Genomic DNA, 20,048 nt, shown 5'->3' with positions numbered 1-20,048 from the left:
GAAGTTCTCTTAATAAGGTTAAGTCTACCTCTTTCTGGATAGTTGCTATTAATTTCTCCCAAAAAATTAGCACAAGCTCTTTGCCATGGTTCATTGTCTTCCCATAACTTTCTTTTTTTCATCAGTAGTGAAAGGCACTATAATTTCTGCTGGGTCTATACCTGCTAGTTGATGAAGTCTCAGTTTACCTTTTATAATTAATTCAGAGACCTTTTCTACATACGTTTTCAATTTTTTACTTGGTTTGTGTGGTAAAAAGATCCATTCTAAAATAGTATCTTCCCTCTGCATTAAAATTCCCGTAGGAGAAATTCTGGAAGGCAATATGACTAGAATGCAACTAAGATTTGGATCCACCCTATCTACATGTGCCTCCTGTAATTTTTCCTCAACCATCGTCAGTTTCTTTTCTGCTTCAGCTGTTAACTCTCTGGGACTACTCAAAACTTTGTCACCATCTAAGGTTTTGTTTAAATGAATTATTAGATCAGGTGTTATCCCAACAGCTGGTCGTAGACTGGAAATGTCTCCTAACAATCTCTGAAAATCATTAAGAGTCCGTAACCGGTCTCTCCTAATTTGTGCCTTTTGTGTCCTAATTTTCTGTAAACCTATTTTATAACCTAAATAATTAACAGAATCTCCTCTCTGAATTTTTTCAGGAGCAATTTGCAATCCCCATTTTGGTAATACTATTTTTACTTCTTCAAACAGCCTTTCTAAGGTGTCTTTGTTTTGATCAGATATCAGGATATCATTCATATAGTGGTATATTATGGACTTAGGAAATTGTTTGAGTATAATTTTCAATGGTTGACTTACAAAATATTGGCACAGGGTGGGAGAGTTTAACATTCCCTGTGGGAGGACGGTCCACTGGTACCTCCTTGCAGGCTGAGAGTTATTATAAGTAGGCACTGTGAAGGCAAACTTTTCTCTATCTTTTTCTTGTAATGCTATAGTGAAGAAACAATCTTTCAGATCAATAACTATAAGAGGTCATCCCTTTGGTAACAGGGAAATCAGAGGAATTCCAGATTGCAGAGGGCCCATAGGTTGAATAACCTTGTTGATAGCTCTAAGATCTGTCACCATTCTCCATTTACCAGATTTTTTTCTTAACAACAAATACAGGAGAGTTCCAAAGGCTGGTAGATTCTTCTATATGTCCAGCATCTAATTGTTCTTGTACCAGCTGTTCTAAAGCCTGTAACTTTTCCTCAGCTAAAGGCCACTGTTTAGTCCATATTGGTTTCTCAGTCAACCATTGTAGAGGCATGGCTGTTGGTACCTCTGAAGGGCCATCAATTGTGTTGTGTTCTTGTATAGCTCTAATGGCTGGTTTCCGCCATCTGTAATATCTTGTAATATTGTCCTCAGAAATATAGGCTCTGGAAGCAGCAGGAATGTTAATTTGGGTATTCCATTGCTGCAATAGGTCACAGCCCCATAAATTCACTGCAATATTGGCTACATATGGTCTTAGTTTTCCTATTTGTCTGTCTGGACCTATACAATTGACCCATCTTGTGCTTTGACTTACTCAAGATAGGGTTCCAATTCCTAAGAACTGAATATCTATCTCCTGAAGAGGCCAATGCGGATGCCAAGATTCTGGAGTAATGATACTTACATCCGTACCTGTGTCCAGTAAGCCAGTAATAAATTTGCCATTTATACACACTCTTAGCTTTGTTCTTTGTTCTTTTATAGAAGTCTGCCAGAATATGCGTTTACTTTGTCGTCTTAGATTTCTTGATTCATTCACCACATTTAACTCATCCTTCAGGCCGTTATTGCTTTTAACAGCAGGCATGGGGCATTCTAATTTCCCTGAAGAGGCATGTTCTCTGCAGTGATCGAAAATGACTGGACCACATTTGCTATGGGGGCCTGCGTGAGGCCCCCCATTGAGTTTCCCGATGGCAACGGGTTGCCCTGTTTATCTCTTGTTGACCTACACTCATTCGTCCAATGCCTGCCCTTTCCACATCTCTACATAAACCTGAAGGCTGAGTCCTCCTATTCCTGTTATTCCTAGAAGAGGCATTATTCCTGGACTTCCATTGTCTGCAGTCCCTTTTCATGTGTCCCATTTTGCCACAATGAAAGCATTTTGTAATCTGATGTCTCCTTTTACCTTTGGAAATTGCTTCTTGTACCCATGTTTCATTGCCATAATCAAATGTATCAACATTCATTGTATGTAAAACCCATTCGTCCAAAGGCGCTGATCTGAGCTTTTAAGGCCCCAGGATCCTTTTGCATTCTACATTGGCATTCTCATAAGCCAAAGACTCAATTACTATATTTCTTGCTTCTGGATCAGGTATTCCTATTTGTACAGCCTTAGTTAGTCTTTGTAAAAAGTCACTAAAGGGTTCTCTCTGACCCTGTTTGACCCTGATATATGATTCTACTCTCTGACCTGAGTCTTGAACCCTGTCCCAGGCCCTTAGAACTGCTGTAACACATATGGATAAAATGTTTTCATCATAAAGAGCTTGTTCCTGAGGATCAGAGTAAAGTCCTTCCCCTAGAATTTGATCTAGAGAAACCTCAATTCCTTTTGCTGATTTTTGTTGTTGTAAAAGTCTGGCCTCTTGTTTGAATAGGCATTTGAAATGCCATAAAGGTCTGTTCTCGAGGACAGCTGACGTTAATTGATTCCAATCTTGAGAGGTGGCCCTGCTGCTCAGAGCCCAGGATTTTAACATCTCCCTAACAAAGGATGAATGTAGTCCATAAGTCACAATTGCTTGTTTAAATTCTTTCAGATCATTCATACGTATAGGCTCCCATGTATATTCTTTAATGACCTTAGGGTTTTTGGAGCCGGTTATCTTTTCTGATGTTATTACTGAAAAGACAGGTATAACTCTATGTAGACTGAGAGTTTTTTGAGGTGAATGTTGCCTTTCTACCTTTTGCTCCTGTTCATCAGAGTCTATGACTTCCTCAATCTTATTAAATCTGCTCACCATTGCCTTCTGTTAAGTCCTGAATCTCCTGTCCAGTATTATGCTCCAAAGCCTTCATTAACGATTCTAAGGCATGGAGCTTGTCCGTCAGAGACAGCATTTCCTCCTTGGACACAATCGCCTTCATTGATAATTCTAAGGCATGGAGCTTGTCCGTTAGAGATACCATATCCTCCTTGGACATAATCCTCATGGCATGTACTGTGCCTTCTTGTATGGAAATCCTGTCAATTAATCTATCATACCCTTTTGATAAAGTCCTATTTTCACATTCAATGGTTATAATCCTCTCAGCTAATGTTTCAGCACTTACAGTCATGGACTGGAGGTTACAAGTAATTTTGGTTGTCCCCTCCTCCAGAGCAGTGAAGCTCCCTTCTAAAGAAGCAATATCAGACTGTACATTCTTGATATTTTGGTCAGTCGACCGAGTCATACCAGACAAAGATCTAGTCTCCTCCTTGAAAACTCCAAACTCTGATCTAGTCTCCTCCTTGAAAACTCCAAACTCTTTTTTGAGGAGGTTGGTGTCAGTCTGAATTATCCTTAAGGTTTTAATCCTCAGCATTGTGGATTCAGTCTGTAAGGACTGTATCATCCTTATAAAATAGCCAAACACCAGAAAAGCGACAGATCCCAGGAATAACCAAATAAGAGGAATATCAGAGACATCCTACAGAATATCCTCCATAGCACAATTAAAAAAACCATTGAACTTTTGGATAGTAATATTTTCTGACATTTTCAATCAAAAGAAATTGTATTTGTATGTATGTATGTATGTATTTATTTTCGAACAAAAAGAAAAATCTTATCTGTAAAGACTGTTGCCTGCCAGTAGGTGGCGGGGGCGCACCTGAATCCACGTGGCAATGGCGTCAATCCAGGAAGTAAACTCTAGAATATATACACTCAAATCCAGAGGTTAAATTCACAGATCGTGTGCTCCTGCGCAGGTCGAGCGCTGGACTCAGCTGGGCGGCGGGGAAGACAGTGCCTGATAGGGGTAGCAGAAGCCAAAAAGTTCCCTCCCCGATCCGCCTGAGGTCAGGGCCAGTTGGGAGCCAGTAGTGGTGTGCGGCTCTGGTTGCTTGGCCCACGCCACAAGGGGGGAAAAACCCACATGTTCGGGTGCCAGATAATGTCGAATCAATCCCACACCAGTTATGTTTTAAAGGGGTATTTATTTTGGGGGGTAAAACTTACATACACCATAAACCGTCAGGAAGGGAGCCTAGTCGCTGGAGCAGGAACCGGGAGCAGGAGCCGGAACCAAGCGCCGGAACCAAGAAGCCAAGCCGAGGCTTGCAGCTCTTCTTTTAAAGAGAAATATACCACGCCCCAGTGGGCTGGTATTTCAGTGGCTATTGGCTGACGGAGTGGAAGGTGCTCCCGCAGCACTGTGGGCTCGTGCTTCAGCGACCATTGGCTGAAGCAGCGGAAGGTACTCCCACAGCACCCAGGGAATGGTGTCTCCTACCTTTAGCCAGGGTCTTCCACATCAACCAATTAGTGTAATCAAGAGAATCCCCAAGCTGGGCAGTAGTGGCACATGCCTTTAGTCCCAGCATTCGGGGAGACAAAGGCAAGTGGATCTCTGTGAGTTCGAGGCCAGCTTGGTCCACATAGTGAGTTCCAGGACAGCCAGAGATACACAGAAAAACCCTGTCTCAAAAAAACCAGAGAGAGAGAGAGAGAGAGAGAGAGAGAGAGAGAGGAGCATGCCCACAGGCAGCCTGACCACAGCAATCCCTCTTGGAGACTCCTGAAGTTAGACTAGATTGTCAAGTTGACAATTTCAGTGAACCGCTGCAAGGTGCATTGAAATTCCTGTGAATTTTAGGATCTCCTGCCATTTCTGAATAACGGCAGTTGGACTTCTGGCAGGATGACTTTGATTCTGTAACACTCTGTCATGTACGGTGTATTAGTCTTCCTGTCTGTGGACACGGCTATCTGTTCATTTACTTAGGTTTCTTGTGTTCAACAATAGTTTGCAGTTTTCAGTGTATGTGATTTTTGATTTTGTTTTTGTTTTTTCTTTTCTTTTTTTGAGACAGAGTGTTTCTATATAGCCCTGACTGTCCTGGAACTAGTTCAACCAAACTAGCCTCAAACCCACAGAAATCTGCCTGCCTTTGTTTCCCAAGTGCTGGCCTTATCAACCTGTACCACCGTGCCCAGTACAGTGTGCAAGTCTTTTTTTTTAAAAATAAGCAGCATCTTTTAAAATTTATTTATTTATTTATTATGTATACAATGTTCTGTCTGCATGTATGCCTGCCCGCCAGAAGAGGGCACCAGATTTCATAGATGGTTGTGAGCCATCATGTGGTTACTAGGAATTGAACTCAGGACCTCTGGAAGAAAAGCTCTTAACCTCTGAGCCATCTCTCCAGCCCCCCCCCCCCCCCCCAGTGTGTAAGTCTTACATACTCTCTTGGCCAAAAATAGTCTTTCTATTTTTTTATAGTACTGCAGCCAGAATTGTTTTGTTGACTTCACTTGTGGAGTCTTGCCAGCAGACTGAAATATAACTGCTCTGAAGCTGTCCTTGTTTGTCAGTGGCATGGTTGTGGTTTTGTTTGTGTGTGTGTGTGTGTGTGTTCTGTGTTTTGTGGATGCTAAACAAGCTGTCTACCACTATGTTATATTCAAAACTCCTAGTATCATGAGACAAAGTATGTAGGTCAGGTGCAGCAAGTCTTTCTCTGCACCACCAGCTCCCAAACAATGACATGGAGACTTCTTATTAATTATGAAAGCTCGGCCTTAGCTTAGGTTTGTCCCACTGGTTCTTATAACTTAAATGAATCCATTTCTTTCAATCTATTTTCTGTCGCATGGCTCATTACCTCTTCTCTCTGTATTGCTCATTCTAATTTCTCCACATCTCTCTGGTCACCTACTTTTCTTCTTCCCAGAGTCCTCTTGTCCCCAGAAGTCCTGCCTACCCTCTTCCTGCCTAGCTATTGGCCATTCAGTTTTTTATTAAGCCAATCACAGTGACACATCTTCACACAGTGTGAAGGAATATCTGCAACAGTCAGGCTGGCTTTGAACTTGTGATCCTCTTACCTTGTGCCACCCACCACTACAAACAACTGTTTGTTTGTTTGTTTGTTTTTAATTTTGGTTTCTCTGTGTAGACTTAGCTGTCATGGAATTAATTCTGTAGACCAGGCTGGCCTTAAACTCAGCTCCATCTGCCTCTGCCTCTTGAGTGATGGATTCAAAGACGTGTAACAACTGATTTTTATGTTTGCTCTGTATCTTACAACTTGCAATTTATCTACTAGTTATAACAGATTCTGCGTGACTTTTATTTATGTGTGTGTGTGATGTGTGAGTGAGTGTGTGTGTGTGTGTATGTGTGTGTGTATGTGCACACACTTGAGTTGTTAATCCAGAGCTTTGCACATGCCAGATAGGCGTTCTATCACTGAGCTCTGAGCTCCATCTCCAGCCCTTGTTGGAAGTAAAGATTGGTATTTAGAATAGAATAGAATATACCAGGCTGGCCTGGGATTTGATGGATAGCCTAGGTTTTAAACTTGCAAGCACTGGCCTGCCTTCCAAATGTTATGATTCTAGGCGTGTAGCACCGTGCCCTTTCCTGATAGATCCCAGTTTGGCATGTTTAGTCTCTCTCTCTCTCTCTCTCTCTCTCTCTCTCTCTCTCTCTTCCTCTCTCTCTCTTTATTTTTCTCTTGGATCTCTGAATTCTCTTAGTAGTTGTCCCAGAAATCACCTTTACTGTCTTTATCTTGCTTTACTTATTTTTAAAACGAGGTTTCTCCATGAGATCCACCTGCCTCAGCCTCCTGAGTGCTAGGATTAAAGACATACACTACCACCTCAGGTTCAAATTTAATCTTTAGCTGTTTTTGAGTTCAAAGTCACCTTGGGTTACATGAGAACCTGTCTCAAAATAAATAGATAAAATTAAAACATTTCTGTCACTAAGATGGGGTTCATGCCTTGAGCACATGAGCATTTTGGGGGGATGTGTCAGACCCAAACTATAGCACATGTGTAGATAACTCAAAAGTTCACACAGCCCCCCAAAACCAAACAAAAACCTTTTTTTTTTTTGAGACAGGGCTTCACTGTAGTTTTAGAGCCTGTCCTGGAACTAGCTCTCATAGATCAGGCTGGCCTTGAACTCACAGAGATCTATCTGCCTGCCTCTGCCTTCTGAGTGCTGGGATTAAAGGTGGGGGGGGGTCTGCCTGACTAAAACAAAAACCTTAAAACACAGCAGTGAATGGGTAGAGGCAGAGGTAGGCAGATCTCTGTGAGTTCAAGGCCAGCCTGGTCTGCACAGTGAGTTCCAGGACAACCAAGGCTCCACAGAGAAACCCTGTGCTGAAAAACAAGCAATCAAGCAAACAACCCCCCCCCACACACACATCAAAAAACAAAACCAAAAAAACAAAAAAAACCAACCAAACCACATACTTCAGTGTTTTGCTTCAGTCCTTCATCCCTCCTTCTTCCTCTCTAGTGATTTATGCATCACCATATTTCTAAACATATCTGTACCGGTGGCTTTTTAGTAATCGATTTGAGACGTTAGCTATTGGGTTCCTATTTGATAGATACAGATGCCATTCTCCGATTAGCACCATGGGTTAAAACAGGAAATGGGGCAAGAAGTCCGCCCAGTTAGTAAAGTGCTGACCTGCAAGTCGGAGGACCTGAGTGGGGTGCCCAGAAGCGATCCTAGAATTCACATTAGGAAGCCAGTGGTGGTGCGCACTGGTGGATGCAGGGTCGCCAGGTCTGCTGCCACTCATTTTGGAATCTTTGCTTGCCTGCCTGCCTGCCTGCCTGCCTGCCTGCCTTGCCTACTTTCAGATGGTCTCCTGTAGGTCAGGGTCTGCTACCTTTTTTTTTTTTTTTTTAAACTTGCTGGGTTTGATTTCTTTCATGTCAGAAGGCTTCTTACAGTTGGTTGATAATCTTCAGTTGCCTGTTTATAGCCAGGAATTCTGGAAGTGGGGCTGGCAAGATGGCTCATTGGGCAAAGGCACTTTCTGCTAAGTCTGATGACTAAAGCTAAATCCCTGGGACCCACATGGAAGGAGAGAACCAACTCCCACAAACTGTTCTCTGATGTACACCTGTGCACTGTGGCTCATGTGAATCCCCACCTCCAGTAAATAAATGTAATACGATTTTGTTTTGTTTTGTTTTGAGACAGACTTTCTCTGTGTAGCCCTGGCTTTCTTGGAATTCCCTCTGTAGACCAGGCTAGCCTCAAATTCAGAGATCCATCTGCCTCTGCTTCCAAAGTGCTAGGGTCAAAGCTGTGTGCCACCACTCCCAGGATTAAGGATGATGTTTAAAGTTAAAGAACTTTAAGGGGCATAAAGAATAGGATAGAAACTCCAGGTCCAGCTTGGGCTACATAGCAAGACCCCAGACCGTGCCTCACATCTCAAAAACAAATAAGATGGAAGCTGGGTATGGTGACACACGTGGGAAAGGTAAACAGGAAGGCTAGGAATCCAAGGTTATGTGCCCTTGTAGTGAATTTGAGCTCTGCTTGGGCCACATGAGACCTTATCTCAATACAAAACAAAATATTGATGAGATGTTTCTAAGTGTGATAGTCAAGCTGACCATACACTGCTTTTCTGGGTTTTTGTTTGTTTGTTTGTTTGTTTAGTGTGTGTGTGTGTGTGTGTGTGTGTGTGTGTGTGTGTGTATGTGTTTTGAGACAGGGTTTCTTTGTGTAACCCTGGCTGTCATGGAGTTAGCTCTGCAGACCAGGCTGGCCTTTAATGCAGAGATCTGCCCGCCTCTATCTCCCAAGTGCTAGGATTGAAGGCATGTGACACCATGGCCAGCTTCCATATACTGTTCTTAGTCGGATGATTATACTAGTCTTAGGCCTCTTTTCCAGGCCAGAGTCCCAAAGCGGGGAGTTTGGAGGGTAAAAGTCTAATAGTCAAGTAAGAGAAGGTGTGTGTGTGTGTGTGTGTGTGTGTGTGTGTGTGTGTGTGTGTGCATGTGTGTTTGGATCTCAGTGTTCAACATACCTGCAATTGCTAAAGCCCCTCAGGTCCACCAAAATACTCTGTTTTACTATCTCCGGAGAGTAGTTTCCAATCTTATGCAGGATTCAGAAAGGGCAGCTTCTCAGTGACTTGCAGGGAACAGACTCAGTGATCCAATTGCTTCTCAGTTTGCTTGGAACCAGTGCTCCGTGCTTAGGCCATTACTGCAGATGCAGAAGTCTCTGCTGCTGCCAAGCCCTGGCATTCTGCTTCCCGGCTCTGTCCATTAGTCTGTTGAGACTCTTTCCCGATGGCAAATTTATCTAATTGCTCCTTGTAGCTCTTAAGAGTGTTTGCTTTAAATATTGTATTAGGCATCTATTAATTTAGAACTTTCTGATGAATTTAACTTCTATTTTTATTTTTTTTTATTCCTTGACAGTTTCCTACATGTATATAATGTATTTCAGCCATTTCCACCTCCTTCTCTCTCATGCCCCTTCTCCTCCCTAGAAAGTTGGCCTGCAACTTCCATGTCTTTTTGTGTGTTACCCACTGTGTTTAGTTAGGGCTGCATGCATGAGCACTGGTGGACGTTATTCACTGGTATATCGGCAATGTGTCAGTGGCTACACTACTGAAGAAACTTATCCCCTTCTCCCCCAAAACCACCAACTGCCAGTAGCCCATTAGGGATGGGTGGGGCATCATAAGGACTTCTGTCTTCCGAGGTAAAATGTTGAAGGGCCCACTCTTGTGCAGGTAATCACAAGTTCGTGAGTACAATGGCTGTGAAGGTTCTCAGCATGCCTCCCAGCCCTCACCTTTGTATATAGCCTCCAGAGACGCAAGTCTCTCTCTTGCTGTGTCTAATTTGTTATGTAACCCATTATTTTGAAACCATAAAGTATTCATTTGGCCATTTAAATTCTTTTTCTGTTCTCCTTAATGATCTCATGCTGCTTATTAACCTGAAATTCGCTTATCACTTTTCTGCTTTGCATAAAGGAATCTACTATCTGGAGCCCTAAGGCACCCACATCTGTCTGTGAGTAGCTTCTATTGATCCACACTTATCGTGGCTGGCATCTTTATGTGCTGGTGATCTTGGGTTTACAGATTCTTGCTCATTGTTGATGAATAGGAATTCTGCACGAATAAACTCAGATGTTTTCTTCCAAAGTTCCACATACAGTCTGTCGAAGGATGTCACCAACATGGAATACTGTGGCTCTCCTCAAGGACTCTGGGTACAGTAGCTGCTCCACATCCAGTTCCAACCCTCCTTACTGGTCCTGCTCCCTGCTCCCTGCTCCCTGCTCCCATTCTGACTTTCCTTTGTAAGGCAGGAGGTGGCTTCTGGAGATCTTGGCAGACAAGGCCTCAGAGAATCCTGACATCTCTCTAGGATTTATTTGTTTGCTCAGAGTCACAGGAATTGCACAAGCTGGTCTCCAACTTTCCAACTTTGGACTTAAATCATCCTTCTGTCTCAAGTAGCTGGAATCCCAGATGAGCTCTACCATGCTTGGCTTAGGGTATTCTTTTTTTTTTTTATTTTTTTTTATTTTTTTTTGGTTTTTCGAGACAGGGTTTTGCTGTAGTTTTAGAGCCTGGAAGGATATTTGTTTTCCGTGGCAGAAGGGCCCCGCATTGCTTTAAGGCCAACACATCATGAGAAGCAGAAATGCCCAGTGATTCCACATGCATCTCTAGAAGCTTTCTTGCTTTGAGACAGGATCTCACGAAACCCAGACTGACCTTAGACTTATGTAGCCGAAGCTGACTTTAAATACTATCTATCTGCCTCTGCCTCCCAAGTGCAGGGATAACAGGCTTGCACCATCATTCTTGACCCTTAGAGCTACTCTTTAAACTGGAAATCCAGTCACATCACACATCTTCCTAAATCTCCCAAAGACCTCCCTTATGTACAAAGTCTAAACTCAGGTTACGACCCCCAGCACTCCCATGATCTGGTCCCTAATTCTCACATTAGCCCATATCTTCCGATAATTCCCTTCCTTCTCCCAAACTTCTCCCTTGACAATTCTTTCCCCTGAACTCTAGGTCCAGATTAGGAATTGCTGGGTGACCCTCCAGATTAGCGTATACTCCCCTTATCTGAGTGTCTTCCACCCAGTGCTCCAGTCAGCTATTGAAATCTCATCCCCTACACACCACCATCTCCCAAGCTGTACTTCGTGAACGGAAGAGATGCTCTCTTGATGGCTAACATACCACCCTCCGACTTAAGGTCAAATGAAATGCCTGAATGAGCGAGCCTCTGCTGGGCTCACAGTGTTTCTCCTGCTGATTTTTGTGAACTCTTGACATGTTACAGATGTGGCACCTTTGCCCGAGCATGGTCTCTCTGCTCATCTGCCTATTACTGGTGGTTACTTTTGTCATGGGCTGATGAGAGAGGCCTTGGAAAACTTTTCAGTATTGATATGAACAGATCAACTGGTTCTCTTCTATCCATCCTGTCCAGGACTCCCAAGTTGGCCAAGTCTCTCGCGGGAGATTTGATGAGTAAATGGTCACTTCTGTTTTCTGCTGCCAGCAGGGCCTGAGTCATTCCACTCTCCTGCTAATTGAATGAATGAATGAATGAATGACTAAAACAAAATGTAAACAGTGCTCCTAAGAGCATTTAGAACAAATTCCAAATTCTTTGGCTTGGCCTCTGAGGCTCCAAGCAGCCTGGCACTCCCTCGCCAGCCTTTCCTGGAGACCTCCCATCCCCATTGAGCCCCAGCTCCCAGCAGGATGAAGAGTCTGCCTCTCTCTCTTTCTGGATGTGTGTCTTTTGCCACTCCCAAACTTGCTGGTCCCTAAGCACAGAATGCCCCATTCCTAAGTAAATCTTTAAATCCTGCATATTTCTCAAACTCTACTAGTTCTAAAAAGCCTCACCTCGGCCCTCAAGGAGCTCGGGACAGGAGTATAACCACGAGCTTGAGATTTCATAGTAAGACCCTATCCAGTGTATACCTTGCTCAGCCTAGATACAGGAGGGAGGGCCTTGGATCTTCCACAAGGCAATGTGCCTTACCCTCTCTGAGGATTAGATGGGGGTAGGGTGGGAGGGTGTGTGGAGGGAATGGGAGGAGGAGAGGGAGCAGGAACTTGGATTGGTGTTTTTTAAAAAATCTAATAACTTTTTTTTTTTTTTTAAAAAAAAGACCCTATCCAGAAAAACAAGAAACTTGGACTGATGAGATGGCTTAGTGGATTACAGGGGTTTGCTGATCAGCCTGACAACCTGAGTTTGGTTCCTGGGACTCGCAGGTGGAAGGAGAGCACAGACTGTCTAAAGCAGCTCTCTGACATGTGTGCTATGGCATATGCATGTCCTGTCCAAACTAAATAAATGTGAGAACAAAGCAACAGAGACAGGCCCAGGATGTAGATCAGTTGGTAGAGTGCTTGCGCGACATTCATTGAAGCCCTAATTTAAACCCTCAGCACACACGCAAACTGGGTTTAATGTCAAATATAGCAATCCCTGCACTCACGGAATTCAAGGTCATCCTCAGTCACCTAGCTAGTTGGAGGCTAGCCTGGGCTGCGTAAGACCTGTCTCAAAAACAAACAAACAAACCCCCCCAAGCGTCTTTCTGGAAAGGTGAACAGGAGAGATGAGGAAGTGAGCTTTGAAGTTGGCCCAAGCATCTCCTCTTGTTTGCGATTGGCCGTCTCCTTTTGCCCTCACAGCGTTTTCATCCCAGCCCCCTTCCCCTGCTAAATAGGCAGGTACTGTACCGTGGAGCTATGCCACCAGACCCCAGTTCCTACCTTTTAGATAGGGACCAAAAGCAATGAGGACCATATTAGATGGGCATAATGTCCTATGTTAGCAGGTCAGTGCCACACCCCACACACCTTTATCTGGCGTCTTCCACTCCAGTCACACCTTCTCATAGTTGTGTCTTTCCCTGAAGGTCTGAATGGCTCTCAAACTCCTCCACCAAGTGACTGAGCTTTCCCTCAGAGCAGATTTCATCTCTGGGAACCTGAGCTCCCTGCTCAGGCCCTGGGAGCCCCTGGATGCGCTTTGCACACCTATTTGGCCTAAAGTAATCCCCTTCTTCCTTTCCCTCTGTCTGAGCTCCAGTGGTTTCCCCAGTCTCCATATTAAATCTCCAAAGAGATCTGCCAGCACCCAATACTCTCAACTACCAGCAACCCCAATACAAAGGAATTAAATGAAGGATAACCCTACCCCACTTTAAGGTGGGTAAAATGAACCTCAGACGAGAATTGGTATGGTTGGGTCTAGAGCTTGTGTGTTTTCAAATTCAGAGAAAAGGACTTACTCATAAGGTCCTGGGGGTGGGGAGTGCTAGGGAGGGGAACAAAGTCTGGACCACAGAGAGATGAGCAGAGGTGTCCTCACTCTCAGAGTTCCTCCTTTGGTCCACAAAGCAGCTGGTAGCACACTCTCAGAGGCCACCCTGGCATTCAGTTTCTACTGTGTTGTGAACATGGATTATCATATAGTGGACACCGTCTCTTCTGTGTCTTTGGAGAAAGAGCAGAGAGGATGGCTGTCTCTAGGGCTGGGGGTGAGGATTCCCTGGATAGTAAGAAGTACAAGTTCAGCAACAGGAAACCCTGTTCAGTTTTAGGTCTAACTAAGCGTGCTGTGTCCACAGAGGCGAACACACCTGCCCCTGGACCTCAGCTGTCCTATCTATAAAACGGAGAGGCTGTGGGATGGAAAGATCTATGCTAGGGTGATTCTCACATTCTTAGAATTCTCCAAGAGCTGCTCCTCACCCAGCCCAGGCTGTCCCCAGGGTCTGACTTCATCATTGGCCCGACCAACTCTTTGACACCATACAGCTGCCTCCACTGGTCATGCGGCCTTTCCCCAGGATCCTGGCCAGACTTTAGAGCCCCAGTGGAATGGGAGCAGCAGGCAGTCACCTCTGTCAGGCCTGAGGGCACAGGGACTGGGGTGTCCAGGCCTGCGTTTGAGCTCCCCAATCTCTCCCCTCTTCTTGGAGCCAGCATCCTCCTTTCCCTCCCTTGTGAAATCTGAGCTTGGGGATCCAGGGAGAATTCTGGCGGCAGAACATTCCATCCAGTTGTCCAAACACTACACAGCTGGCGGAGGGAGGGGCAGCCAGAGGAGGCGTCAGGAGCCCAAAAGTTGTGTTGTTTTCATGGAAGTGAGGGAGACCTTACTGAGGGAGTAGGGGGACCGGGTGTGGTGTGTGTTCAAACCCTTGCTGCCTGGAAAGGTTCACAGGACAAGGAAGACTAACAAAGCTGTCCCCCCTGCTCCCACTTTCCTGGGCCTGAAAGCCCAAGGTCACCCTGTGGAACTCCTGCAGGAATAGATCCATCTACCTCAGAGCCTGCCTAGCCAGGTCTGGGCAGCTACCTCTCGCCTAAGGAGTCTCTGCCTCGTGACCAGACTCCAGGCTCAACCTCAAGCAATGGGGGAGGGCAGGCAGGGATGCCTAGGAAACAGCAAGCCCCAGAGAGACAGCTCTGTTGCCAACTGGCCCATTCCCAACTGTCTCCTGGTGCCCACTCGCCAGTGACCCTGGCTGACTCTCCAAGCCTCAGTTCCGTGATTTGAAGGGGAGAGGGTAAGCTCCTTACTGGCTCTGGAAAAGGACTTCACAGACCCTCCCTTCTGAGCAAATGTCCAGAAAGCATCATGTTTCTTTGTGAGGTCCTCAGCACCTCTGACTCAGTTTCCCCACTGAGGGTATCCCCCCATGCCTTTGCCATCGTCCAGGCCAGGGTGAGTCAGGGTGGTAGGAGATGCACCCCTCTCTGCACATCCTGTTTCCTGCTAATGGTTTCCAGGTGAGGCCTTGGTTGCCCTGCAGAGGAAGGTGGGGGCACTGGAGAATTTAGTAGGGGGATGAGCGAGAAGCAAAAACAGGAAGGGGGTGGGAGCAGGCCATGGAAAATTCACAGCCAGGAAACCCTCCGCCAGCATCTGGCTTACATTAGGCTAAGCAGGCTTCGGAGTCCAAAGCTAAGCAGAGATACTGTTATCCGCTGGCCGGCTGGGCGGGGTGTAACACTAGTGGGGAGGGACCCAGAAGGACCCAAAGGCTGACCAGAAACAATAGTCAAAGTAGAGGAGGAGGAAGTTAGGGGACGTGCCTGTGACGTTAGGGCAGACCCTCCATGAAGGTCACTGCCTCCCATAGGGAAAAATAGTTCCCATTTAATAGATGAGGGACTGAGTTCCAGAGAGGCTAAATGATTTGGTCAGGGTCACACAGTCCAGGAAGAAATCTTTTCCATTTTGAAAGGGACAAAATGAAATGGAAGTTGAAGTTAGTTGTAAGGCTTGGGTGTTTGGCTTAGTATTTATCTTGCATGCACAAGGCTCTGGCTTCAAACCCCAGCATTACCACAACCATCCTGCTCAGAAGAAAGGGAGAACATGGGAAATAACTTTGGGAAAGAAAAGATAATGAGAGCTGGTTGGCTATGCCTTAGAGGCTGACAAATCACTTTATGGAAACTGAGGCACAGGGCAGCTGAAGCTACATTGAATTGCCCTTCAGCACTGGTAGTTAAGGAGCTTAAGGGGGTACTGAGTACTTGTGTTCAAATGCAAATAGCAGCCAATGCTAATAGAACCAGGTTGCCCAATGTTTCAGTCGGGGAGAACAGGGATAGGCAATCTCTAAGGGATGCGGAACCTGGGGCATCAGCACTGGGGAGTAGCTTCCCTCCTGCTCCCAGGTAGATCTTGTCCAGCTCCCAGCCCACAAGCCTGGAAGGAGGCCCATGTCTTCCGCTGCCCGCTGAGCTTCAGGAGTTAATAATTAAGGGTTTAAGAAGATAGAAGCCTGTCTGGGAGGCCCCGCCCGGCCACTGGGCTGCTGCTCCTGAGAGATAGCAAAGGTTAGTAGGAGCCTCTGCCCGGCTCGGAGGCAGGCTCTGCTGCTTGCCCTCCTGGGGGTGTCCAAAGAGACCTCAGCCTGGCCCGCAGGCATGGAAGCCTCCGACAAGCCCAGGCAGTGTCCTGCCCGAGGATCATGCCCAGTGTTCTTGGCCATGAGCTCAGGCACTGTCCGCTATGCCCCATCGGGTCTGGGCCCTGTACCTGAGAGGAGCTTTAGAGAGGAGCCCTGGGATGCAAACAGGTGAGCTCTGGGCTTGGGACCCTGAGGGGAGGTGCGGGGGATGGGGGTCAGAAGTGGCTTTGAACAATGGGCTGTTTTGAATCTGGAAGAATTTCGGGAGCTTCCTATAGGGTGGGCACTCAGAGAAGAGCCCTGATTGTCTGGTCCAACTTGAGGGTTAGACTAAAGGCAGAAACGGAAGCTCAGAGAAGACAAGATACTCATCGTAGGTCACAGTGAGAAACAGACATAAGTGCAGAATCTGGGGCTGATTCATCCAGGCTGACTGTCTCCCAAGGCTCATGTGCCTCCAGCCTTAGTCTAGGGTCTGTGGCTAAGGGTAAGGAGCTGGGGATGGGAGAGTGGACAGGAGGAGGTAGTGTGGAAGGAGGGAAGACGAGACTTTCAGTGGTTGGTGACTATAGACACATCTTTAAGTTTTCCCTCCCCACTGACTGGCCAGGCACCTAAGAGGAGTTCAGCAACCCTCCGAGGGCTGCCTGGACCCAGACGCGGCTTCCAGCAAGACCAGAGGCTCTGGGTTGTCTCTTGGAAAAACTGCTGTAAAGAGCTTCCGCCTCACCATCCCCGGCTGTGTGACATCAGGCAGGTTCCTCAGCTTCTCTGAGTCCATTCCTTTCCAGTGGCACAGTGCTGCCTGAGGAAACTGTACGGCTTGGGAGTTCACAGAGTCTAGATATATAGATGAGAAGATATTTTTGGTTGGTAATTACTTGCCAATGCTCTTAGGGTGGTGACCACACGCTTGTCCTTTGAGGCCTCCCTCAAGGGCTCTCAGGATGAGGCCTCTGCCTCTGGAACCATAGACCTTTGCTGACATCCTCTCCCCTTTATCTGCCACTAATTCCACGACTGTAGTTTATCTCTGCCCTGGTTTTTAAAGACTTGGAAGGCAAGGCCCCTGTCCTGAACTCTTTGTGTCTTTTCCTGCTTCCCCTGGATAACAACCAGCACAAGGGACAGGGGAACAACTTTTGCTCAAGGCTTAGCTGGTGAAGGGTTCGAATCAACAAAAACATGTTGACGTGGCTTTGGGCCAGCCCCTAAGCTGGGCTGGGTTGGGTGGAAGAACACAGACAGCTCCAAGAAGGGCTTGGTCCTTACCCAGGAGAAGGCCTAGCCAGATAAGCACTCCAGAGAGTGAAGAGCACAAGAGACCTGAGCTGAGAGAGTCTGTCAGGTGGAAAGGATGCGTTGGAGGACTGTCCAGGTTCTTCCCGCCATACGATGCCAGCCGTGGGAAAAGACTTGGATTCCAGCCTGGCTTCCACTCGCCAAGTCCTTGTTACTATAAGCCGGGAAAGGAACACTCTATCCTTTTTTTTTTTTTTTTGAATGTTTGTTTATGTGTATATATGTCCATGTGTGGGTTTGTGCACAGTCATGCAGAAGCCCCTAGAGGACAGAAGAGGGCTTAGGATCCCCTAGAGCTGAAGTCAGAGCAGGCTGTCGGCTACCTAATGTGGGTGCTGGGAACCAAGCTTGGTTCCTCTGCAAGAACAATGCAAGCTCTTACTGGCTGAGCCACCTCTCCAGCCTGACTTTTTTCTTTCGAAAGGAGACACTATTAGTTGGTGAAGATGTACCCTAGGTAAGTTGAGGCTCTGGCAGTAGGAGCCCTTGAAAGTAAGTGGTCTGGAATCCATGTCAAGCGTGGTGGCACACACCTGTGGTCGCAGCCACTGAGGGAGTTGAGGGAGGATCATTTCAGCCCAGAAACTGGAGATGGGTCTAGGTAGTACCTGACTCAGAACCCCTGAGAAGAGGGGCTTAAGGGAGAGGGAGGGAAGGAGGGAGGGAAGGAGGTGGGGCTCCAGCCTGGAGGGACTCCTGCTTTTGCAGGGTCCTTAGACAACTCAGAAGGGGCAGCAGACTGATGGGTGGATGATTGAGATGTGTTCTCAAAAGCCCAGAGGGATCTGCAGATCCTGCCTGTGGGAGCTGCTCCTAGCAGCATTCCAGGAGGGGGTCGGCTGTGGGCTCTACTCACTGGATCCTGATCTGAGGTTGAACTTCTTTTGGGTCGGTGGTCTGGGCCAGGATAAAAGCAGGACCAGGGATTCAAGCTTTTCACAGATTTTTTTTTTTTTTTAAATACCTAGGACTGGCAGGTGCTTGTGAGGTTGGTGGAGTAGTCTCCAGAGTTTAGGATGGCTGGAGGGGCTGGGATGAGCAGTGTTCAGAGGTACATGGGGAGGGCCCTGGAAAGCAGAATTGGTAAATTGAGCCAAAGTAGTGCTCTCTTGGGTTAACTTCTCAACGAATGGGACTAGTCTGGGGTCTGCTCCACCCCTTTCCAGAAGTCAATGTCACACAGAGACTGAAGCAGAGCTCCGCACTTCAGAAAGTGGTAACAGGGCTAGAAGTCTGAGTGAGTGTGTAGGTGGTGTCTGGCCGCTTTGAGTGACAATCTGCACGAGAATCAGAGCTGAGACCACCGGGAGGCCATTGTAGGTTCTCGAGCAAGGGTGGTCCAAAAGCACGAGGCAGAGTGTGACTGGGAAAGGCCGAGGCCAGCTCTGGCTGAGAGTTGACTGAACCAATCCTGCCCTCGCTCCGCGGGATCACCGTCCCTACGCAGCTGGAGGGGCAGGGCTGGGCCGGCAGAGGGGCGGGGCTGGGCACGTGGCCTGGGGCCGCCTCTCGGGCACGTGACCCGCCCAGGGCAGGGGAAGGGCTGGGGTGGGGCGGAGCCGCGAACCTTGGCGGCCAGCGGGACAGACCTGCGGTGAAGCGATTGACAGGCTGCTGGGCAGAGTTGGCTGTGCGCGTGGACGCGGCTGCGGCAACGCGGAGAGCGGGGGCGCCGGGATGTGGAGCGGGTAAGTGCCCGCATGCCCGAGGATCTGCGCTCGGTCTGGGCCGCTCTGGCCGCCTGGGGTGGGAGAACAGGAGGGGTCATTGCCGTTGTTTGCGCCCCACTTGAGAGATGATCTGTACTCCCTGCCCTGCCTGCAGCGGAGGGTAGCATTGTACCCTGAGGACACGCTGCTGCCTGAGAGCCTAAAAGACCTTGGCGGGACCGATCTGAGTTGCCCCAGGGTGGGAAGGTGACAGCGCCAACTCCTCCTAGCTCTAATGGAGCTCTTGAGAGAAGTGGGGGATGGGGGGATGAGTGGTAGTATGTACACCCCAAAGTAAATCTGGGACATGCATTTAAAGGAAGGAACACCCATGAACTCTGGGGAAACAGTGGAATTGAGAAAGCTAGCTGTGTCTCTTCAAGGTCCCTGGCCAGTTGACTGGAACCTTCTGATTCGAGATGGAGATGGATCTGTGCTGACCCGCAGTCTGGAGCAGAACAGCACAGACTCTGAGACTCCTGTGAACCCTTCCCTCACACCCACTCCCATCAGTTAGGACCATTATTTCTGTTCTTGGTCAATCGATTAGGAGATCCTGCCCTGTGTTCACAAAGGTTGGTGCCCTTTCTTGAATTTGGGCAAATACCTTCTCCCTGGCCTGGCCTGGCCTGGCCTGGGGTGTTCCTACTAAGGACTGTCCCAGGATGGAAGGACGGAGGAAAGTCCCTGGGGAGGGGAACAGGTGAGATCTATCTCATCGCATGGGCCCCAGCTGAGCCTGACCCGAAATCCTAGGGGAGAAATGGGGCTTCCACCCCAGCCAGGGTACCAAACCTGAGTTCATGTGATGTGTGGACAGGCTTGGATCTTTTAGAGGAAGCAGAAAGCAGCCTGTGTTTGCTGGAATTTCACTCCAGGGAAAGAGGCTAGCTAGGCTTGCAACGTGTTTGGGTGGGTTCCTGGTGCCTGCAGAGGTGGAGGCAATCCTGCTTGGGGATACATGCCTTTCCTGTCTGGAGCTGTGTGTTTGGGGAGCAGCCTGGTCTGAAGGAAGTTGTGAGCCTTTATGCTGAGTGGACCCAGGCACTTGCTGTGTGACCCTCAGGGTACAGGTCCCCTTTTCTGGGC

General features: G+C 47.3%; 1 protein-coding gene across 7 annotated transcripts in view; it reads left to right on the top strand.

The window, feature by feature from the left end:
- Rab3il1 (RAB3A interacting protein like 1) overlaps positions 1 to 20,048 on the top strand; it is a 46,332-nt gene that overhangs the window by 7,594 nt on the left and 18,690 nt on the right. For 2 of the 7 annotated variants that reach the window (XM_048458461.3, XM_048458453.3), the window contains exon 1: positions 15,867 to 16,116. The exons of 1 other annotated variant lie outside the window; for it this stretch is intronic. In XM_048458461.3, the coding sequence (XP_048314418.3) occupies positions 15,965 to 16,116 (152 nt within the window). In that variant the 5' untranslated portion in view covers positions 15,867 to 15,964. Of the gene's footprint in view, positions 1 to 15,866; positions 16,117 to 18,788; positions 18,939 to 20,048 lie in introns of those variants that run through there. 4 more of the 7 variants (XM_048458462.3, XM_048458454.3, XM_048458456.3 and 1 more) reach the window with 3 other exon arrangements.

This window comes from Myodes glareolus, chromosome 7 (genome assembly GCF_982192425.1).
Source record: "Myodes glareolus chromosome 7, mMyoGla1.1, whole genome shotgun sequence".
In the NCBI taxonomy this organism is placed as follows: Eukaryota; Metazoa; Chordata; class Mammalia; order Rodentia; family Cricetidae; genus Myodes; species Myodes glareolus.
This window is presented reverse-complemented; position numbering and strand designations above follow the sequence as displayed.